The 24,498-nt window shown below is 40.6% G+C and overlaps 1 protein-coding gene across 2 annotated transcripts in view; it reads left to right on the plus strand.

Annotated features, from left to right (window-relative positions):
• The window catches only part of SWAP70 (switching B cell complex subunit SWAP70), an 83,280-nt gene extending 60,082 nt beyond the window's left edge, over window positions 1-23,198 (plus strand). The window contains exons 5-12 of one of the 2 annotated variants that reach the window (XM_003910234.5): window positions 231-377; window positions 1,490-1,598; window positions 4,640-4,821; window positions 10,296-10,403; window positions 12,243-12,409; window positions 18,080-18,278; window positions 19,321-19,417; window positions 20,095-23,198. In XM_003910234.5, the coding sequence (XP_003910283.2) occupies window positions 231-377; window positions 1,490-1,598; window positions 4,640-4,821; window positions 10,296-10,403; window positions 12,243-12,409; window positions 18,080-18,278; window positions 19,321-19,417; window positions 20,095-20,201 (1,116 nt within the window). In that variant the 3' untranslated portion in view covers window positions 20,202-23,198. The remainder of the gene's footprint in view (window positions 1-230; window positions 378-1,489; window positions 1,599-4,639; window positions 4,822-10,295; window positions 10,404-12,242; window positions 12,410-18,079; window positions 18,279-19,320; window positions 19,418-20,094) is intronic. The other variant, XM_009186616.4, reaches the window with a different exon arrangement.
• Window positions 23,199-24,498: the final 1,300 nt, after the last annotated feature.

The following is a 24,498-nucleotide window of genomic DNA, read 5'->3' on the forward strand; positions in this document are numbered from 1 at the left end:
GTTGTCTCTGAAGTGTCTGAAATTATATGCAAATTTTTGTCTGGTTATGCTTGCATGACTGGGTGTAATGCCCCTCGCCTTCATAGATTCTCAGAGGGTCCAAGAACAATTGGTGTTCATGTTTTCAGGATCATATATCAAATAATGGAGTAGGCAAGTATATCAAGGAAGAGATGTCAGCTCTTACAAGTAAAAGGACAAGAATTTATATCACATTTTATCTTTCACAGGGTTACATGATGAAAAAGGGCCACAGACGGAAAAACTGGACTGAACGATGGTTTGTACTAAAGCCCAACATAATTTCTTACTATGTGAGTGAGGATCTGAAAGATAAGAAAGGAGACATTCTCTTAGATGAAAATTGCTGTGTAGAGGTGAGTCTAGTGTTACTTCTTTGCATTATTACCCCATGCTGCCCCCTGATGCTGAAGTAGCTTCTCACCTTCTTCCACCTAGACTCTAGAACCTTAAAATAATCCCCAAATTTACATTTCCAAAATAACATAGGCATACAGTTGCCATGGTTTCTGAACCAAACATTAAAGACAGCTGACAAAATTTTTTTCTAATATGAATTTATTTTCAACCTTATACTTGTGAACAAAATATAAGGATTAAATCATTTATTGGAACATTTAAGGAATCATTTATTGAATAAAATGGAGTCATAAAAGAGATAATAAAGTAAAAACAATGTTCAGTAAGACAATATTTGGAATCACAAATATGCCAGAATATCTGGGACATTTTGAGTGCAAGAAATAAAAGAAGATGTAAGCATTGTCTTTGAATACTTTGGGTGACTTTCAGGACACTTTGTTCATAGGTACTAATTCTTGAAAGAAGTGAAATTCTCAAGAACATAAATTTTTGAGTTTTTAATTTTTATATGAACTGTCCCCGTGTCTGTATGTGTTGAAGAACATTTAAATACCTGAAATCTCACGCATAAACTATAATGTATTTTAGTGAATAATAATGTCTTGAGATGTGTAAAGCCCATGAAGGAGTCTGCTTAGATTTAACTAAGCATAGAGAACTACAAGGCTACCAAAGGCCAGTTTACTCATAAACATATAGGACAGAAACCACAGGTTGCCAGCCACAACATTCCAAGTGCAAGGAAAGAAAGCCACATTATGCAGATGTAGGAATCACCCTAGCTTAGGTGCTTCATATCCCACAGGGGTTAATACCTCTTGTAACATCATCACAGATGTACCTTCCAGGATTCCTGCAAGGGAGGTGCTCAGGGTAAGAGCTGCTATGCCCAGGAAATCGCAGTGCATGGCATTCTATCAGGTGTTTATAGTTTTCCCAATCTAGATGTAGTATACCAATGGGGTCATTTTTACCATAAGTAATGTGCTTAGGGAACAGCATTAGTAAATAAGTAATATGCATTTATAGGTATTTTTCATTGACATTAAGTTTCAGCTGATTTTTACTTAAAATTTTGAAGAACTAACTTTGCTTTCTGTTTTAGTCCTTGCCTGACAAAGATGGAAAGAAATGCCTTTTTCTCGTAAAATGTTTTGATAAGACTTTTGAAATCAGTGCTTCAGATAAGAAGAAGAAACAGGAGTGGATTCAAGGTAAGGTGATTTTTATTATTTGCCATTATATAACTTGAGAGCTCTGAATTTCTTTCTTTCTTTCTTTTTTTTTTGAGATGGAATCTCACTCTGTCGCCCAGGCTGTAGTGCAGTGGCGTGAACTTGGCTCACTGCAACCTCCACCTGCGGGTTCAAACAATTATCCTGCCTCAGCCTCCAGAGTAGCTGGGACTATAGCCAGCATGCCCAGCTAATGTTCTTGTGTTTTTAGTAGAGATGGGGTTTCACCATGTTGGTCACATTGGTCTCAATCTCCTGACCTTGTGATCCACCTGCCTTGGCCTCCCAAAGTGCTGGGGTTACAGGCGTGAGCCACTACGCCCAGCTGAGACCTCTGACTTTCTAGTTTTGAATCTCATGAAGGATACTAAGGCATTATTTCCTCATTGTCTGTAGTTATTTCTGCATGTCATACAGTAGCTGAGAGAAAAACAAATTAAGATGAGCTCTCAAAGTTTTCATTAGTTTTGTTTGCATAATGAACCTGGGGTAAATTATAAATGGGAGATTTACTTTTTAAATAGATTTTGGGGTTGCAAGTAAAGTTTTGCTACAGTAATATATTGTGTAGTGATGAAATCTGGGCTTTTAGTGTAACCATCACTTGAATAGTAGCTTTTAGGTAATTTCTCATCCCTTGCCAGCCTCCTGCCTTCCCACATTTCTGAGTCTCCAATGTCTAGTATTCCATGCTCTATGTCCACGTGTACACATATTTTAGTTCCCACTTATAAATAACAACATGTAGGCCCGGCACGGTGGCTCATGCCTGTAATCCCAGTTCTTTGGGAGACCGAGGCGGGTGGATCACAAGGTCGGGAGATTGAGACCATCCTGGCTAACACGGTGAAATCCTGTCTCTACTTAAAAAAAAAAAAAAAAAAAAGCACACGTGGTATTTTATGTTCTGTTTATGGGTTATTTCAAGAAATACTTCAAGATAATAGCCTCTAGTTCTATCCATATTGCTGCAAAAGACATTATTTCATTTTTTTTTTTTATGACTGAGTAGTATTCCAAGGTATATGTGTATATGCACACACTACAACTGTTGGTGGACCACGTGGGTTGATTCCATATCTTAGAGATTTTAGGTTTTACTTACTATTTGAAGAGTATAGAATTTTCCCCTTTAAGGACTGTGAAGAATTTTAAAGTGGCCATCTTGAGCTTGAGGTAATATGTAAAAGAAAAGAGGAATTATGTAATAGTTTTTTAATACTTCAAGTGATTTTCAAGATCCATTACTTCCATGAGAAATTACTAATTTTAGGTAACTCAAGAACACAAACTTTTGAATTAATAACCTTTTAAAAAAATAATTTCAACTTTTATTTTAGATTCAGGGGTACATGTGCAGGTTTGTTACATGGGTGTATTGTGTAATGCCAAAGTTTGGGGTATGATTGAATCTATCACCTGGGAAGTGAGCATTGTACCCAACAGAGTTTTCCAACCTCTTCCCCCCTCTCTACCTCCCATCCCAGTAGTCCCTAGTGTCTGTTGTTGCCACTTTTATGTCCGTGAGTACCCAGTTTTTAGCTCCCACTTATTAGGGAGAACATTCATTAATTGGTTTTTTGTTCTGTGTTAATTTGCTTAGGATAGTGGCCTCTAGCTGCATTCATGTTGCTGCAAAAGACATGATTTTGTTCTTTTTTATGGCTCCGTAGTGAATGAATAACTTTAAAGTGTTCCATTATTCCAAAATTAGTAAAGAATAAAATACAATATAAGAGGGCTTTTAAAAAAAAAATCCTGAAAGGAGATTCTGAATATTATATTCTTAGACATAGATAAAATTATGTTATATTGGAGAATTTTTGATGTGGTTTAAGAGTTCGAGGCAAATGCACCTGGTTTGAATGCTCTTTCCTGGGTCTCTTGGGTTGAGTTATAAATTCTGTAACTGCTTTTCTCTTCTGTGGAGTGGGGATAATAATAGTAACTTCTTCCCAGGGTGGTGGTGAGGGTTAGAAAATAGATAATGACAAATATACTGACACATTTTTCAAAATGACATAGATTGCAAACAATCTAGCTAGCTGTTAATAGGGAAATAGTTGAATAAGTTATGGTTTAGCTGCACAATGGTGTGTACAATGCAGTACTTTATGTACAGTACTTTATGTATCGATACTGGGAACTGTGAGATAGATTAAATGAAAAAAACTGAGGGTCAGAAGAGTGTGTTGTGCCATCATTGTGTGAAAAGAAGGTGGAAGACATATATACATATTTATTTGTATAGGCTTATACTATCTCAGGAAAGATGCATAAGAAATTGTTACCTTTAGTTACTAGTGGGGAGGGGAATCCAGTACTTGAGGTACAGGAGTAGAAGGGAGACTTTCCTGTGTGTCTTTGAATTTGAACTATGTGAAAGTATTAGCTATTCAAGAAATTACATTTAAGTAATTTAAACTATCAAAAGAAAAATCAGATGTTGTATAAAAGTTAGATAATGCATGTAAAGGATATATTTATTTTATTTTTAAAATAAATGACAGCTGCTGTTACCTGTTATCTCAGGAAGGGGTTGCATAAGGCATAGATGATAGGCCAACTAAACACAGTAGGTTGCAAATTAGGTATCAGAAACTTGAATCTCTGTCCTTACTATGTCTTAATCTTGTTTGGCTTTTTGAGAAGTATAGAGAAAGGAGTTGAAAGTATTGTCATTAGTTCTTAAAAATGTGTGCAATATTCCGAGATTGAGTGCTTCTGAGCACAGATACAGTTCTGGAATTTTGGAGCTAGAAAGGACTTTATAGATCATCTCTCATTTTAGAGATGAGGAAACTGATGCTGCAAGAGGTTATTTCTTGAGGGGAACTCTGAAAAAAACCAAGAGGTTATGTGGCTGCTCAGGGTCACCCCACTACGGAGTGGCAAAATCAGAATCTACACTGGGCCTCTGGCTCCCTGTCTCGTTTTCTTCCCACTGTGCCATTTGCATAGTAGGCTTACAAAGAATAACTATTATTTCCCCATTTTTTTTTCTCCTACACCTTTTACAGCCATTCATTCTACTATTCATCTGTTGAAGCTGGGCAGCCCTCCACCACACAAAGAAGCCCGCCAGCGTCGGAAAGAACTCCGGAAGAAGCAGCTGGCTGAACAAGAGGAACTGGAGCGACAAATGAAGGAGCTCCAGGTTGCCAACGAAAGCAAGCAGCAGGAGCTGGAGGCTGTGCGGAAGGTGGGAATGGGCGCTGGGCTGGGAGAGGGCTTTTCATTCCCCTGCAGAAGCCATCGTGCCTTGCTTAGGGGCGTTGGTTCTACCAAGACGAATGTAGTGCAGTTTTAGGGAGATACTTGTGGTGAACTGTTCTCAGAAGTGTTTCCAGACCATCAACTGAGACACACTGGTTTTCCTAGCCCTGAAACCATGTTGATCTCGGCAGCAAAAACATTTAGTTGGCTAGGAAGGAATTTTAATAATAATGAGCACAGTTGAATTTTGTCAGAAGAAGATGGGAAATTTCATTCCCTTGAGGATGTCAAGGCTGTTTTTAGTGACCTGGGCAAGGTGTGTTGCTTTTTAGTTTTCTCCTTAGCTCCCATCTTCACTCATGAGTACCTTGGAAGACGCTTAACTGTTAGTTTTACGTACTATTTGGAGTTAAGATACAGTCTGGGTCAGCTTTTCCTTCCATCTCAAGGCTAGGAGGTCAAGTACCATATGCTGTATGAGATAGTTGATGTTCACTGGGAACAGTTCCTCGGTTATGTCATGATCCCAGGGGTGGTAGTGAGTTCCCAGTATATGGGTATGATCTTTATTTGAGACACTTTTGGGCTGAGTCTGTCTGCCTTGAATCAGTGAGCACCTGCTAACCACAAGCTCAAGGACGCTTTCGTGCAAATCTGTGCAAAAACTTTGCCCTGGGATATGGGGGCGCTCATAATCTATGACTCCACATTCCTAGTGGGGTTCTCCCTTGGTAACCCATAGAAATGCCACATTGGGTGCTGAACTTCCTCTGAGTAGGGTAGACTCATGAAGATTTTAAAGAATGCTTTTATAATCTTAGGAGTTGCATGGGCATATATATAATCTTAGAAACAGTTATTACTATCACACACTTAACTTTGTAAAAGCAGCTCCTCGTTTCTGACTGCCTCCTGCCCCCGAAACACTCTTGCATCTTGCCTCTTTCTGCTGCAATACATTTTCTGCAAAAATTCCCTTTAAAGGTTACACTGAGCACCTGCAGTATGTGATTGCTGCTGCTTCCTTCCACTGTGCACACATCAAAAGTGGGTGTTATGAGGGAATGGCGGGGAGCTAGAACTTGGTGTCTTTTTTAAGAATTTTAAAATTATACAGTACCTTGTACCTGCAGAGGAGAATATGAAATATGTATATACAAATAATCATACAGTGAATACCCATGAAAATACTACCCAGGTTAAGATAGATTATTGCAAGTACAGGTTGGGTATCCCTTATCCGAAATGCTTATGACTCGAAGTGTTTCAGATTTGGGATGTTTTTGGATTTTGGAATGTTTACTTTATATACCGATTTACCAGTTGAGATCCTCTTGCCTCAGCCTCCCAAATCCAAAAGTCTGAAATTTGAAATGCTTCAGTGAGCATTTCCTTTGAGCATTATGTGACAGCTCAAAAAGTTTTGGATTTTGGAGCATTTTATATTCTTTATTCAAATCTTTTCCTCATCCCTAACGCCTGGAAACCACTGATCAATTCTCTGTTCCTGTATTTTTGCCTTTTGCAAATTGTCATATAAATGGAATCATACAGAATGTACATTTTAAGACTGGATTCTTTGACTTAGCGTTGTACATTTGAGATTCATACATCGATGCCCTTTTTAACTTTTAAACTCTGCCATCCAGGAGCATGTAGTGTTCTGCTCTGTATAATGTGAAGAGGGCATGCCTGGTGTTAGCAAGCTGTAGACCTGTGTAGACAGCTTTCCCACTACCTAGGTTTATAGAATTGTTTAAATGACTGATTTAGGATTCTTGGATAAGTGCTGAAAAATTCTTATAGATAGCTTAATAATCTTTGATTTTCTTGTCAACTAACACAGTTCTCCAATTTTTTCATGGAGGCATTCTTAGAAAAACACAGCTTACATGAATATTTAATTAAATGTATTTATTTTGGGACAGGGTCTCACTCTGTTGTTCAGGCTGGAGTGCAGTGGTGCAATGGTTGCTTACTCCCCTGCTCAAGAGATCTTCTTGCCTCAACATCCCAAGTAGCTGGGACTACAGGATAATTTTTTGTATTTTTAATAGAGATGGGGTTTTGCCATGTTGCCCAAGCTAGTGTTAAACTCCTGGGTTCAAGTGATCCACCCACCTCAGCCTCCCAAAGTGCTGGGATTACAGGAATGAGGCACCATGCCCAGCTGAACCTTTTAATCATCTGGAATTAGGTTACGTATCTGTGGGTTTCTTAAAATTTGACAGGCCTCATTTTAATTAGAAGAAGGAATAAGAAATCATGGTAGTTTTTATAAATTAATAGATTTAAAGGGTTTACTTAAATTTTTATTTCTACTTTTGTTTCTTTTAAAAAATCACTTGGGTAGGTTCAAAATACACAAATATAAAAAGGCAGCTGTGAAAGATTTCCTCCCCCTCCCCCACTTATGAATTTCCACCCCTTGCCCAAGGTTAGGAAATATGAATATACATTCTTGTTTTCCCATTTTTTAAACACACAAAAGTATATACCAGTATTACTGTTCTGCCTCTAGTTTATTTCACTTAATTTATTTTTTAGATCTTTCCATATCAGTATAAAGAGAGTTTCCTCATTTTTTTTTTATGGCTGTAGAGTATTCTGTTATACAACAGTGTCATTACTTAATCATTCCCTGTTAGTGAACATCTGGGTTGTTTTAATCTTTTAATAGGTAATGCTGTAGGGAATTATCTTGTACCTGCATCATTGTATATGTGTTCACATATGTTCTGATATCTCTGGGGAATGAATTCTCAGAAGTGGGAATGCTGGGTCAAAGTGTGTAATTATGAAATCCAGGCTGATGGACCAGCTGCCATCTTGAGTGTTGCTATTCACTGTGCTGGAACAAAAAGTGTTCTAGGGTTTGGCAGTGCAGTGCTCCAGCCCAGAAATGTCACACTATGCTTCTATTTATAACATTTTGGTCAGAACTAGTCAGAACTTTCTGATGAGAAGTCAGCTGTCAAGCTTGCAGGAGTGCGCTTGTGTGTGGTAAATCATTTTTCTTTTTCTGCTTTTAAGATTATTTTTTGGTCTTTGTCTTTCAACAGTTTTACTGTGGTGTATGTGGGTGTAGATCTCTTTGTGTTTATCCTCTTTAGAGTGTATTGAACTTGAATATGTAGATCAATGTTTTGCCTTAAGCTGGATAAGTTTTCAGCCACAAATATTTTTTCTGCTTTTTTCTCCCTCTTCTGATACTTCCATTATGCAAATGTTGGTAAACATAGTGGTGTCCCACATTTCTCTAAGGCTGTGTTCATTTTTCTTCTTTTTTTTTTCTTTCTGTTTTCCAGTTGCATAACTTACATAGATCTATCTTTAGTAGATTTTTCTTGTAGCGCAAATATACTGTTGAGTCCCTCTAGTGAATTTTTCGTTTCAGTTATGGGACTTTTTACTTCCAGAATTTCCATTTGGTTCTTTCTGTGATTTATATCTCTTTATTATTCTCTATTTGATGGGATGTTATCATTCCTTCCATTACTTCTGTAAGTATGGTTTCCTCTAGTTATTTGAGCATGCAATATTTTATAACTGCTTTGAAGTCTTCATGTGCTAAATCCACCATCTGGGCCTCTTCATAGGCAGTTTCCATTGCCTGCTTTTTCCCCTGTATGTGGGCCATACTTTCCTCTTTCTTTACATGTCTCATAATTTATTGTAGAAAACTAGACATTTTAGATAATGTTTGGTAGCAACTCTGGATTCTGATTCTACCCTTCTCCCCAAGGGCCTGTTGTGGTTTGTTCCTTTATTTGTTTAGTGACTTGGCTGAACTATTTCAGTGAAGTTTGTTTTCCTCACAGTGTGAAGCTTCTGACTATTGCTCCTCAGAGGCGCAGGCTTGGACAGGAGCACAGTTACCCTGTGAAGACCCTGATTTTTGCAGGGCACTCTTTGGGTGTCTTTCTCTGATCTCTCATTTAAGCTTTCCACCTCTGTTGGTACCACACCAACAGCTGTTAGAGTTCACTAATTTTGTTCTGTTGTTCTCCACAATGCCCTGAAACCTGAATTGCCTCACAGTCTGAGATCATTTAAATTCAGGCCTACATGTAGTCTTTAAGGTCAGTCTTTGAGACTTGTTCCTGCTACATGAGAACTCTTCTTGGCTGTCTCTTTCTCTGGTTCTCTCTGTCAGACGTTTGGCTAGTCTGGCAAGAGCAGTGGCTCACACCTGTTAATTGCTTTGGGAGGACAGGATGGGAGGATCACTTGAGGCCAGGAATTTGAGACTAGCCTGGGCAACATAGCAAGACCTCATATCAGTCAACCAACCAACCAACCAACAACACTCTTAACTGGTCTGTGGGTTAGCGTGTTGTTCTCGTGGAGCCACTGGCCGCCTCTTAATTCTCAGCCACTCTTGCCTGGAATAAAGTTTCTGCAACATGCAGCTGGGGACAAAGAGAAATTCTGGCAGCCAGCCTGCCCCTCTCAGGAAGATATCATAGCCCTAGACCTGAGCTGAGGGGAGGGGAACCCTTGTTTGGGGTTCCATCTGCCAGGAGAAGAGCTTCCTTCTCACTGACACTGTGGGGGAGGGGAGGGAGTGCATCATATGCCACAGACCCTCACTGTTCTTACTGAGAGTTAGATTTTCTTAGATAAATGTTCTCTATTTTAGAATGTCCTTAGCATAATTTCTAGAGACTTTTAAAGGTTTTGTTTTTTTAACAATAATTTTCACCAGTTATGGTTGTTTTACTGGGGAAAGGGTCTGTGGAGTTCCTCGTGCCACCCTTCTAGAAATTGGTTCTGGTAAAAGTTATAAGGAATAATGTATAAGATGACAAAACTGTACAGAAAGAGCTCAAGAAACAGCTCTCGAATCTCATGAATGTGTCTGGGCATGGTGGCTCACACCTGTAATCCCAGCACTTTGGGAGGCTGAGGCGGGCAGATCACGAGGTCAAGAGATCGAGACCACCCTGGCCAACATGATGAAACCTCGTCTCTACTAAAAATACAAAAATTAGCTGGACGTGGTGGTGGTGTGCACCTGTAGTCCCTGCTACTCAGGAGGCTGAGGCAGGAGAATCACTTGAACCCGGGAGGCGGAGGTTGCAGTGAGCTGAGATCGTGCCACTGCACTCCAGCCTGGCGACAGAGCAAGACTCAGTCTCAAAAAATAAATAAATAAATAAAAATCTCATGAGTGCAATTGCAAGTGAGTTTAATTCAATGACTATACTAAAACTTTCTTTGCAAAATGTTGTTCAGGCTTATCAATAGTCTTTCATTTACCTAATTTATTTTATATGTTGACTCAGCAGATTGTTAGACTGGAATTCTAATGGAGCTGAAAGTTTTTATTCTATTATCTTTATTGAATGTTAAGAATGTTTGGCTTTTCTGGTACTTCAGTGTGACTGTCTCTCTCTCTCTCTCATGTACTTCTACTCTAACATCTGCTTTTCTGTGGATGGGTTTTTGATTGGCTAGAAACTGGAGGAAGCAGCATCTCGTGCAGCAGAAGAGGAAAAGAAACGCCTTCAGACTCAAGTGGAACTTCAGGCCAGGTTCAGCACAGAGCTGGAAAGAGAGAAGCTTGTGAGTGTCACGTGGCTGGAGAAAGCAGCTGCAGTAGCTCAGCCTGGGTCCGTGGGAACGGGGAAGGGCTGGAGGCTACAGTGAGGCATGTCGTCAGCTTGGCTTTGCTACTGACCTGGAATGGGCTGTAGGGGAAGTTGCATGTTTGTTCATTCATTCATTATCTGTTTATTGAGCACCTTCTATGTGCCAGGCACTGTGCCAAAGATGTAATGGCAAAAGACATAAACCTTGTTTTCAAGACTCCTAAGTGGAAATTTATGGAGCCAGGCACGGTGGCCCACTCCTGTAATCCCAGCACTTTGGGAGGCCAAGGCATGAGGATTGCTTGAGCCCAGGAGTTCAAGACCAGCCTGGGCAATATCTACCAAAAAAAAAAAAAGAATTAGCCAGGCCTGTTGGTAAATGCCTGTAGTTCCAGCTACTCAGGAGGCTGAGGTGGGAGGATTGCTTGAGCCCAGGAGTTCGAGGCTACTGTGAGCTGTGATTGTGTCACTGCACTCTGCACTCCAGCCTGAGTGACAGAGCAAGGCTCTGTCTCCAAAAATAAAAATAAAAGAAAGAAATTTGTGGAATGATGTGATAAATGCTTGGTTAGGGTGACTATATTTCCTAGTTTGCCTGGGAGAGTCCCTGCCATTCTGGTATAATTATTAATAACATTCCTTTTCATTCTCAAAATAGTTCTGATTTGGAAAATAAATAGTTATGGAAAAAGTAAGCATAGGTTCCATGGCATTTCTCCTCTGTAATAAGCAAGGATGGCAGGGGTGAGATCCTGAAATTGTGAGAACATCTAGATTCTGATTTGTTGCTCTTGGCAGCTCTGGTTCATCCTAGAGGCTTCCATCTTCAAGAGACGCAAGATCCAGGTTGTCTTAGGTAGTTACCTGTTTAGCTAGAGCACAGATCTTCTTACATTGAGTGATACTCTGTCGGAGAGTGCTGAGTCCAGTACCTAAATAGATGCATGCGACATTTCCTCTAGTCACTCTTTGTTATTTAGAGTTGAAAGAGATGTGTTTGTGGTTTGAGAGAAAAGAGGAAGGCAGATGTGACGTAGAGAAACAGCCAGAAGGTCTGGTCTTGTTTCCTCTCTGGTCCTTCTTATTGAGCACTGGCTTTCTCTTCTTTAAGTACAGGATGATCACATGCTCTCTCATGACTCTTATGAGGACAGAGTGAGCTAATGCAAGTGAAAATATTTTATCAACTGCAGAGAAGTAGGCTAATGTGTTTGTTATATTTAGGATGTTCTTGTAATTTTTAAGGCAGGGATTCAAAACTCTGTAATCCAGAAGGGAAAAACCATTAACTTACACAGACTAACTGAAATGCTTGAGTTCCCCTAGGGCTGGAGGTGCCCCAGGGAGTGGAGGCAGCCAGAGAAGTGCCAGAGGAATCCCACGCTGGCTGATCTTTCCTTCTTTAGTGTAACACTCTACTGTTCTGACTGGGAAAAGGTTCGTTCCTTTTAGAGAAGACTCTATTGGTAAAAAGATTGTGACTTTAAGACAGAAAGGAATTTAGAGAGAAATTATACAGGGAAACATGTTTTTCTTGACTTGAGTCTTAAAATGTGGAGTGGAAGGGATGGAAAATACAGCAGGGCAGAACATAATTTGGGTTATAATTTGCTCTTCCCAGACTCCTTCATTATTGCGATTGGGTGTGGTGCCCTCATCTCCTCCATCTTCAGTCCTTCAAGGATTGAAGGACAGGGTCCTGCCACCCTGATGGGCTGAGGCTGCAGCTGAAGGCAACCCCTCAGGTGGAGGGGAGGCTTTCCCTGAAAAAGAAGTCAACCTGCACTTAAACAAGACCCTTCTATACCAACAGATCAGACAGCAGATGGAAGAACAGGTTGCCCAAAAGTCCTCTGAACTGGAACAGTATTTACAGCGAGTACGGGAGCTGGAAGACATGTACCTAAAGCTGCAGGAGGCTCTTGAAGATGAGAGACAGGCCCGGCAAGATGAAGAGACGGTGCGGAAGCTTCAGGCCAGGTGCTAGATTGGTTTGCAGACTGCCTTTGTGTACTTTGCCTGGGCTAATACAGTTTCTTGGAATGACTAACACTCTGGTGGAGAGGGAGAAGTGTCTCTGCTCTGGCTGTGACTGAACTCGAGGTGCTGTCCAGATTAGGGAGACCATGGAGACTCGACTGGCTGGGGTGTTCTTTTCATTCTGGGGCTCTGGGAAACCCTTGCTTCTGGGGCTAAATAAGGGCCTATTTTGGAGCAGTCTGGTAGGTATGTTTGATGGGATACCCTTAGTCATATCCGAGAAAATCCACAAACCCAGAATTAGCTCTGATGAGAGTTTGGCATCTTCAGTATGTTCCAGACCAGAGAGGGCCGTTGGTATGCAGGCAGGGGCCTATTCAGGCCAAAGTTGCTGTCAGGTTTTGGGGAATAAGAAGGAAATATGCAGTTTCTATTTGGCCATTCAGGATTGGTAACATTCCTTCAGTAGTTACTACTTGAAATCCTAATTCTAAAAGTATTTGAAACCTAGATTTTTTTTCCCCCTTAGAACTTTATTTATGATAGTCATGTTCTCAGATGAAAATTCTCAATTTGGGGTCTTCATAGCAGCAGGGAGGATAAAATAAAATGAAGACTCCCAAAGGGAAAAATTGAGCGTATCCTCTGCCAGTTTCTACTTTGCTGCCCCATTTACATTCTTTAAGATGTCTGGGATGGGAGACAACACTAAAAAGTATTTACTACAGTAGCAGCACATGGTCGAGTCTTTGATCTCTGACCCCCTGTTTTGGGGAGCAGTTATAAAATGAGCTGGGGTAGATTTTCCATGGCTGCCATTTTACATGTGGCAGCAAAAGGTGTTTCGTTAGTCTTCAGATAGGAAGAGAAAGAAGAAGCCATCTTTAGTTGTTTATTTTGCCAAAAGTGACTTCAAAAATAAATAAATTGTTTTGGAAATTTATATTTTAAATCTAATTTTTTTAAGGAAAAATTATTTTCTAAATAGAAAATTAAGCATGTAGCATATTGCCTGGCATTTATAGGCCCCACAGGTACAAACTTACTGCACTGTGAGGTTAACCAGGTTCTTGGAACTCCCTTCCAGTGCCACTGGGCAGTGATTTTAGCAGAAGATTCACTCTATGGGAATGTTTGAGTGCTGTGTGACGTCCAGAGTGACGTTCTACATGACACTCAACATTTTTTGAGCCTCCTCATGATTTGAGCCCTGTTGAGAGTTTATAGATTGTTTTTGTGCAGAGAATTCACAGGTAAAATATGCTATATGTATTACTGCAGTTTTGTGGGAAATTTATTATGACACAGCAGAGACTAGATCACAGAAGGAACTGGATAACTCTAGAAATTCTAGTCTTTGTTATTTAGTGTTTATAGGATGAGTGATATTTTGAATAAGGGATAATTTTGGATAATTGAAGCCAGTGGTTTTTTAACCAATGTTATATATCAGAATCACCTGACAAAGCTTCTGAAAAATACACATGTAGGGCCTCACTCTAGATTTACTGAATCAAAATATGTGTGGATAGGAGCCAGACACAAGTGTTGTTATTTAAAAAGCTCCGGCTAGGCCAGGTGTGGTGGCTTACACCTATAATCCCAGCACTTTGGGAGGCCGAGGCAGGAGGATCACTTGAACCCATGAGTTTATGACCAGCCTGGGCAACATGGTGAAACCTCATCTTTTTTTTTTTTTTTTTTTTTTAAAAAAAAGGCTACTTGGGAGGCTGAGGCAGGAGGATCACTTGAGTCCAGGAGGTTGAGGCTATAGTGAGCTGCGTTTGCAGCACTGTACTACAGCCTGGGGGACAGAATGAGACCCTGTCTCAAAAGAAAAAAAACACAAAACAACGACGACAAAAAACTCCAGCTAATTATTTTGCACACTCTGATTTAAGCAATAGCAAAATGCTTTCAACCTTTTGAATCCAGATACATACAGCTACATACAGCTCTGCTCTAATATGCTGAAAGTACTGCACACAAATTTAACTTTTTCTTGATGTGCAAAGGGCATTTTATGAATGTAATTATTTTATTATTCCAAATTATTTTTTTCTCTTAGTTTTTGGAACCTGAAATGGACAAATTTGCCACCCCCGCCCCCCCTTTTTTTTTTCTGAGACGGAGTCTTGCTCTGTTACCAGGCTGGAGTGCAGTTGTGTGATCTTGGCTCACTGCAACCTCTGCCTCCTGGGTTCAAGCGACTCTCCTGCCTCAGCCTCCTCAGTAGCTGGGACTACAGGTGTGCACCACCACACCTGGCTAATTTTTGTATTTTTAGTAGAGATGGGGTTTCGCCATGTTGGCCAGGATGGACTCGATCTCCTGACCTCATTATCTGCCTGCCTCGATCTCCCAAAGTGCTGGGATTACAGGCGTGAGCCACCGCGCCTGGCCTAGTGGTCATTTTCAAGTGAAGTGTGTTCCTCTTTCCTGAAGTCACTGAAGGCTGTGCCTGATTCAGAGGGACTTTCTGTCAGATTGGCATGGAGGGTTTGTTCTTTGCTCCTCAGGATAGGCCTTTCTGGATAGAAAAAACAAGGGAAGTCATTCTGGAGTTGGGTTGGAAAACCAGCACTAATGAAATGAACATAATCTTACGCCAAGTGCCTGTGTAAAAGCCTGCTCAGTTAACTCTTCTCACTCCTTTCTTAAAGCAACACCTAATCACTTGTGGAATATTTGGAATCTCATTATTCTTCTAATGGATAGTTCTTTCTCTGTCAGTGTCTTAAGTTTACCCAGAGAAACTTTTTATAGTCAATTGTTTAAATAAAAGACAAGAACTTTAGCTTGAAACATCTAGATCTTGTAATTTTAAAATTATGATTGAAGTTTTTTTTTAACTTTTAATTTTTATGGGTACATAGTAGGTGTTTATATTTGTGGGGGTACATGAGATATTTTGATACAGGCATACAATGTATAATAATCACATCAGGGTAAATGGGGTATCCATCACCTCAAGCTTTTATCCTTAGTCTTACAAACAGTCCATTATACTCTTTTAGTTAGTTTAAATGTACAATTAAATTATGATTGACTGTAGTCACTCTTTGTGCTATGACGTTTATTTTTTTTATGTGTAATCCTGAAGGTGATGTAGCCTCTTCTGAATGAGAACTCAGAAGAAAACTGTTCATTTAAAATTTAGAACACTTAAGTTACTGGCCGGACACCGTGACTCATGCTGTAATCTCAGCACTTTGGGAGGCTGAGACAGGTGGATCCCTTGAGGCTCGGAGTTTGAGACCAACCTGGCCAACATGGTGAAACCCTGTGTCTACTAAAAATACAAAAATTAGCTGGGCATGGTGGTGCATGCCTAAAATCCCAGCTACTCGGGAGGCTGAGGCATGAGAATCACTTGAACCCAGGTGGTAGAGGTTGCATTAAGCTGAGATTGTACCACTGCACTCCAGCCTGTCTCAAAAAAGAAAAAAATGAAAAAGAAAAAAATAAGAAAAATCAAGTCATTGGAAAGTTCTTGAAGCTGAGCCATAATCTGTCCTATTATAACTCTTACCCACTTTGGATCTGTAACACCCAGGAGTACACCTTAGTCATGTCTGTATTCCCAGCAACTTGTACCTAGCACACAGTAAGTACCCAAGGAATATTTTCTGAATGAATGAATGGATCCAAGTTCTAGCCAATGGGGCCACATGAAACAACAGTCCCTCTTCCATTTGATATTATACTTTTCATATATGTGAAGGTTAGAGACTGGGCTCTGGAGTGAGGCCACGGTTTGATTCCTAGCTCTGGTACTTTTAGCCGTGTAACTTGAGAGAATTACCAACTTTATACAGTTGTTGTGAAGATGAAATGAGATGATGCATGCAGAGTGTTTTAGAGTAATGCCTAGCATTTGGGAGTCACTCAGAGTGTGTTGCTTTCTGTTCCTTTATCTCATTTGCAGACAGCGAAGATATATAATGTGTAGAATGTAAAAATAAGCATTCAAAAAAAAGATGTTGACAGGCTAGAATGATGGTTTTAGACCAAGAAGATAATTTAACATATCAAAAGAACAAGCACAGGATCCAGGAGACTTGGCTTTATAGAAATTCATTTGAAAAGTTCTACAGTTTCATATCCCTGAAATGTGGTTGTCAAAAGTCTATACACTCTTAGGCAGCCTTAATGAATGTGAAGTATCCAGAGCAAATGAGATAATTGTCCCTCTATAATGTGAGCTGTCCTTGCTACCAGTCCTTGCTGTGTGGTATCTACCAGTCCTTGCTGGGTGGTAGGCATGTAAATACCTTATGTGCATTGTCACATTTAATACATTAATAAACCTTTGATGGTAGGTGTAGTTTCTATTCCTTTTTTGATAAATGAGGAAGCTGATACACAGAAAAAGAGTGAGGCACTAAAGTCTTCAGTCAGGAGTCTTGTTTGCAGACCACAGAAACCACCTTGTATTAGCTAAAGCAATAAAACAATTTGTTGAAAGTTTCTTAAATAATTTGCCAGTTCCACAGAAAGGCAGGTGACCAGGCCGTGAACACAGGCAGGAACCACAGGGGGATGAGTAGCCTCAACTACAGCCCAAGCCAGGCCATGGGAAGAGTCCAGTGAGGATGCCATTGGCGCCCATGTTGGTACCAGGCATCAGCAGTGCCATCGCGCCTACTGTCACTCAACACTGGATGTTACTGCCACCAGCAAGATGAATTCTCTACTGGCTCTGCTTCTTTGTGCCAGTTGCTTCAGAGTCAAAGTTCCAGAAGGAGCATCTACTTAGCTAAGCCCAGCTTGTGCCTCCACCATACCCTAGCTGCCGAGGGGTGGGAGGGCAGGGGTCTGGCCTGTGAATTTAAATTTCCAGGTGCTTAGGCTGCCCAGCCTCTGAACTCCTTCATGTGTCTGGAAATGTCCATTGCCCCTCCATATTTTTACCACTAGAATGAAAAAACAGACCCATCCAGTATTGTTCATTCTCACATCCACAGTGCCTAGAAAAGCATGTAGAAGGCACAGAAAATACACATCACCTGAGTGAATAAACTCTGCACTGGTCAGACCACATCTGTAGTGTTGTGTTCTGTTGTGTACATCAAACTCCAAGAGACATCTGAGGAGACCTCAGTGTCTCCAAAGGAGGATATTGAGTCTGGAAGCTGGAGTTAAGGCTGGAGGTGGTCTTCTTAGGGAAGGATGTTCTCAGCAGGCAACAAAGCTGCCTTCCAGTTGCTGAAGGGCTATCACAGGGAAGAGGGAGTAGATACCTCCTTTGTGGAACTAGAGTAGTGGATGGGAGAGCTCATCTTAGTATAAGAAAAAAGGCCACTGAACCTTCGTGTCTCACTTGCATCATCTCTAAAATACGAGTAACAGCACCTAAATTTACTGTGAGGATTAATTGAGAAAATACACTTGCCTCTTAGGCCAGTTCCTGGCACACATTAAACTCTGGATAAATGTTATTTTTTATTTCACAAAAGGGTGAAACTGAGAGAGCTTACAGCAGGACACATGGGCTGCTTTACCAGCTTTGTGAATATGAGCTTCTCTGGCTCCTGCTTTCCTCCTGGTGGAATGAGAGGTGGATTAGACGACCTCAAATATTCTCTTGTCTAAAATGCTTCCCTCGTCTGCTGGGTCAGGGTGGTGACTTGGGCAGGATTTGATCTGGAGCTTTCTTCCACATCATAGGTTATTGGAGGAAGAGTCTTCCAAGAGGGCTGAACTAGAAAAGTGGCACTTGGAGCAGCAGCAGGCCATTCAGACAACTGAGGCGGAGAAGCAGGAGTTGGAGAATCAGCGTGTCCTGAAGGAACAGGCCCTGCAGGAGGCCATGGAGCAGCTGGAGCAGCTTGAGTTAGAACGGAAACAAGCACTTGAGCAGTACGAGGTGATGAGACTTGGCCTGCAAACTTCTGTATTTAAATTTTTGAAAAACATTTCTCAATAATAGAATTATTTATTTAGCTGCCAATATGAAGCTGTAGTAAGAATCTTGCTTAGCTGTAAGAAAGAAGAAAGAGGGCGTTTTTATAGGAGATAAGATGCATTATACATCCATCAGAGACAGAAACTGTACAGTAATTTGAACAGGGAAAGTTTAATATAAAACATTATTAACTGTAACAGGGAATTACCTACTGTGTTGTAAAGAAGGCTTTGAGAATGCAGGAATGGCAGACGTAGGGAGCAGCCACTGCCTCAAAGACTGAGGCAGAGCACCAGGGAGGGAATGGATCTGGAAGAGGATTCTTTGCTCCTTGCCCCATAACCCCAGTGCTGTGATCCAGACCTCTGTGGAGAGGGTGCCTGGATGGCAGAAAAGTTTGTTGAAGTGCTGTGCCAGCAAAGCTCAGTGGGAGGCCACCTTTTGGGGCACTGGCAAAAGCTTCCCACAGGGAGGTGCTACAAAAACTCACCGGTGGTGAGCACTTTGGGTGTTCTGAGTGCCACAGGAGCCACTGAGTGGAACCTAGAAGAAAAGTCCCTCCCTCCTTGTGTCCCTTCAGCACCCTCTAGTGACAAAGCTTTATGCTGCCAGCTAGTTAGGGAGAATTATTTTAGTATCACCAGCAGGATGGTTCAGGGTGGATTTGGAGTGGAGAGGCAGTAAACTGTAACTGGCACACAGAGCCATACACTCACTATAATTAGTGTGCAGATGGTAGAAGAATAGGCTTTGGAATCAGACAGCCTGGGTTCCAGTTCTGGCTCTACCATTTCCTGTTGTGTGACCCTAGGCAGGTTACTGACCTTCTCTGAACCCATTTTCACTCTGTACAATGGGGTAATAGTAATTCCCGCTTCTTAGAATGGGCTATGAGAGGATTTAATGAGAGAATTCACAAATATGTAGTAAGGGCCCAATAGTTGTGATTTGGTTCTTAAACTACCTGTGTGTCTGCATAGTCCAAAATCCACTTTTGTTTCAGGAAGTTAAAAAGAAGCTGGAGATGGCAACTCATAAGACCAAGAGCTGGAAGGACAAAGTAGCCCATCATGAAGGATTAATTCGACTGATAGAACCAGGTAACAACAGACTCTATGAAGTAATCATATTTTTATTTTAATTTAATTTAATTAATTAATTTATTTATTTTGAGACAGAGTCTTGCTCTGTCACCCAGGCTGGATGGAGTGCAGTGGTATGATCTCAGCTCACTGCAAGCTCCGCCTCCTGGGTTCACACCATTCTGCTGCCTCGGCCTCCGGAGTAGCTGGGACTATAGGCGCCCGCCACCACGCCTGGCTAATTTTTTGTATTTTTAGTAGAGACGGGGTTTCATCGTGTTAATCACGATGGTCTCGATCTCCTGACCTCGTGATCTGCCTGCCTCAGCCTCCCAAAGTGCTAGAATTACAGGCGTGAGCCACTGTGCCCAGCCCATATATTTATTTTTAAATTTATTTTTCTGTTTCACTTGTGTATTTGAATTGTACTAAAGAAACTTTTTTAGCCCAAATGTAAAAAAAAAAACAAGCTGTTTAGGGTAAATTTCTCTTGAAAACCTTATCCCCTAACAGGTAAGAGCACCCAGTTAATCCCCTCGGTATACATCTTCTAATTGTTTTAGCTGGTATGACATTTATGGATGTTCCTCAAAGAAGAAATAAAGTAGGAAAGTTACTATTTTGTCTGTAGAAAAATGATGGAGTACCCTGAAGAATATAATACTTCCTGTATTTAAAGCATGTTTGTCTCTTAGGTTCAAAGAACCCTCACCTGATCACTAACTGGGGACCTGCAGCTTTCACTGAGGCAGAACTTGAAGAGAGAGAGAAGAACTGGAAAGAGAAAAAGACCACGGAGTGACTGAGCTTGCTGGCAGTCACATCAGTTATGTAGATACTGCATGGCAGGAGAGCTTTACGCTAAAGACAAAAGAAATGGCTTTGGGGGCCGGGCGCGGTGGCTCACGCCTGTAATCCCAGCACTTTGGGAGGCCGAGGTGGGTGGATCACCTGAGGTCAGGAGTTCAAGACCAGCCTGGCCAACCTGGTGAAACCCCGTCTCTACTAAAAATACAAAAAAAAATTAGCTGGGCGTGGTGGTGGGCGCCTGTAATCCCAGCTACTTGGGAGGCTGAGGCAGGAGAATCACTTGAACCTGGGAGGCGCAGGTTGCAGTGAGCTGAGATCATGCCATTGTACTGCAGCCTGGGTGACAGAGTGAGACTCCATCTCAAAAAAAAAAAAAAAAAAAAACCGGCTTTGCTGCTTTTAACTGTTCTTCCTTCCATGCCTCTCCAAGTGGGTCAATATCCTAAGGAAGCCTTCTTATTTATCTTCCTGCAAACAAGGGCTACCTGAAAAGAGAAAAAAAAAAAGTCAGCATTGTCAAGCTGTTTATTTACTCTTTCTTTGAAAACATCACCTTCTGAAATTTGTCTTTTAGCTCTCTCAGATTCTTCCCCAAATGAGGCAGGGTGCAGACAGCACAGTCAGCTCTGCAGAGTTTGGAGCGGCTCACTGCCATTGGGTACTCAGAACCCTGTGGACTGGATGTTAGCTCTTTCCTTTGGCAGCGTGTTTCCTTTGTTTCCTTCTCTGAGTATGTGCTGTTAAACTAGATTGGCCAGTTTGCTTTCCATTCCCTGACACTTGGCATGGAATGCCTTTGACTATTGGTGCTCTGACAGAGAAGTCACAGAGTCATTGCCATTTCCTGGTTGCCCTTTTGGAATGTAATCCTGTTAGTAGAGGTTTTCTAGCTTCTGCTAAGATATTTCTTTCCCTAACCATCATACACTTGGCATGTTTCATTCCCATCTCCTTTCCCTTCACCTTAAAGGAGACTACCCCTTTGCCCCATATTGTCAACCTAATTTTCTTTCGTCCTCTCTCATTGAATGATGTGCTACCAGGTATATGCCAGGCTGTGAGAAGATTATGCTGAGTAGTAGAAAGAAGCTAATTTGAAATAAAAATTATTTGGATCATAAAGAAAGCAGATGAGATGCACATGGCCAACAGGAAGTTGACTGTATGTCTGCTAGTTAGATTCAAAACATCATAAAGATGATAGCATGTCAATATATTAGCCTAGCCATAATGTTAACCTTTGTTAGGTGGGCAGCTTTTCTGCCTTTTCCCTTCCTCTATAGTGACAACGGAGAAAATATCTAATAGAAATAAGTGTAACAGGGAAATTGGGATCATAGTTTATAGGCATCTGATTTGAAAGGAGTATTAAGGAAGGTTTTCTATCTATCTTTAGATTAAAAAGAACATTTATGAAATCAAGCCTTCTAACACTAGTTATAATTGAGAAGCAACAGTAACTCCATGGACAGCAATCAAGCTTAAAATTGTAAATAAATATGAGGATAATTCAGTTGTTGCAAAAAAGGGCAGAATTCAGTAGAATAAAGTCCTTTTCTCTCTGTAAGTATTAAATGAGGACAGAGAACCTCAGGTGTTCAACCTCAGTGCTTGCTGAGTGCATACTAAGAAAGCAATTCCAAACAGATGTATACATCGAGAGAGAGTGGTATTAGAGGTTTCAGTATATGTATTTATTTACATGAGAGGAAACTGGAATATAATCCCATAAATTATCACCTTTTACAACTGGAAAATATTTGCCAATGAAGAAATGCTCTGTAGGTATTTGTGTTAAGATTTTGGGCTGTTTAATAAAAATGTAACTTTATTTAATGATTTCTTATAGTTGCCTTTATAAAGTTTATTATCTAAAATATTTTTGTATCATGTGCCTTTGAAATTTGCCAGCTGATTTGGGTGTTGGATTTCTGCCCAGACATTTATCAGTATTACCATTTTATTCAGTAGCTGGCAGGTGTATAGACCAACAAGACTTAGGTAAGGAATGGAACCTTTCCTGTGGTTTGATTGCACATTACACCAGAAGACTCCAGTATCCGTCATTCCAGAATGAGAAAAAAGTATTTTGCAAAGAACCTAGTCACCTATGTGAAATCTATGGGATGGAAACAGTGTGGCCTTGGGAGTCAAATAGTCTCTGCATGGTGGGGAGGGTCATGATGGAATATGTGAATTTCTACTTCTAGAAGTTGTGAAATAGGCCCTGCACTTTTGCAGAATGTCCTTCCTTAAACCTTGCTTATTCTACAACTGTAGCTGATAACATGACCTGGGGCTTAGCTGCTCTAGCCCTGGGTTCTTGAAGACCTCACTGCCTGGCCCCTGGTCATCCGCCTAATGACTGCATGCTTTCTGGTCACATGTGGACCTTGACATGACCAGGCAGTTATATATGTGGTTGCACAAAAGCTTTCTGTTTAATGCGTAGTGTTATTACATCTTGGTTTTCAGTGGCACTATGTCTAGAAGGCAAAATCCTTTTAAACAGTGCTTTGGCTAAGATAGATACTTGTGAATCAAAGATGGCAAAGAAATGAACTAAGTATATTCCATTTGGAATTATATTTTGATACTAAGTGAATTCTTCCTAATATTTAAAATGGTTTCACCTGTCAAAGGGCCAACAGAACTCTTGGTTTTACTTTTGTAATTACTGTACAGAAAATTTTAGGAGTGTTTGAGTGCTTGTCATCAGGTGTTTTCCTTAATAAGTAGGGATATGATCAGTTACAGGAATTATACATGAAAAAAGTTTTTGAAATGTATTTTTGTGATGTGCTATGTTGAGAGGAAACCAAATATTTATGATTTTAAAACATTCGTATGAAACCATTGTACAATGTAATATGCTCAACTTTCTCAATTTTTTGCTGATTTTTCTAAGATACATTAAAAATGTTTTGTATTTTTTTTTTTAAGTAAAATGGACCCAGTAAGAAAATTAAAAATACCAGAATATACATTTACTGTCTGATTTAATAAAACAGTGGGGGTAAAGTTGGGTGTATCTGTATGTGTTTTCATATGAGATGGACTTTGGTTTAGGGACACTTCCTGAAAACACTGGGTTTGCAGTTTAGAACCCAAGAAGTTAGCTATGGCCTCATCTTTGGTGTTTGAGTCACGAATGTGGGCAAGCCATGGCTGATGTGTCAGCTCACAAACGGGAACTTACAAAGATGATTTCTCATTCATTGTTGCTGTTACCTTCAAATTTTCTTACCTCTGTTTTCCTTAGTTTTCTTTTTATGCCTTTCAGTTTTTCTTTCACCAGAGTAAACCATGTGGCTTTTTGTTTGTTGTTGTGGTTTACATTGTTGCCAAGATAAAATGCCTATTGTGGACTAAGTGGGCCCACTCAGTCCAGCTTGAGTGTATATTGGAAAACTGATCTTTCCCTCTTGGAGGGAGGGAGAGGACACTGGTTGGTGTGTTTAAAAACTGTTCTTTCTGAGGCGGGCAGATCACGAGGTGAGGAGATCGAGACCATCATGGCTAACACGGTGAAACCCTGTCTCTACTAAAAATATAAAAAAATTAGCCAGGTGCGGTGGCGGGCGCCTGTAGTCCCAGCCACTCGGGAGGCTGAGACAGGAGAATGGTGTTAACCCAGGAGGTGGAGCTTGCAGCGAGCCGAGATCGCGCCACCGCACTCCAGCCTGGGCAACAGAGCGAGACTCCATCTCAAAAATAAAAAAAACTTGTTTGAGTTCTTTGTAGGTTCTGGATATTAGCCCTTTGTCAGATGAGTAGATTGCAAAAATTTTCTCCCATTCTGTAGGTTGCCTGTTCACTCTGATGGTAGTTTCTTTTGCTGTGCAGAAGCTCTTTAGTTTAATGAGATCCCATTTGTCAATTTTGGCTTTTGCTGCCGTTGCTTTTGGTGTTTTAGACATGAAGTCTTTGCCCATGCCTATGTCCTGAATGGTACTACCTAGGTTTTCCTCTAGGATTTTTATGGTATTAGGTCTAACATTTAAGTCTCTAATCCATCTTGAATTAATTTTCGTATAAGGAGTAAGGAAAGGATCCAGTTTCAGCTACAAAGAACTCAAACAAATTTACAAGAAAAAAACAACCCCATCAAAAAGTGGGCAAAGGATATGAACAGACATTTCTCAAAAGAAGACATTCAGACAGCCAACAGACACATGAAAAAATGCTCATCATCACTGGCCATCAGAGAAATGCAAATCAAAACCACAATGAGATACCATCTCACACCAGTTAGAATGGCGATCATTAAAAAGTCAGGAAACAATAAG

Source organism: Papio anubis, chromosome 12, assembly GCF_008728515.1.
Source record: "Papio anubis isolate 15944 chromosome 12, Panubis1.0, whole genome shotgun sequence".
Lineage (NCBI taxonomy): Eukaryota > Metazoa > Chordata > Mammalia > Primates > Cercopithecidae > Papio > Papio anubis.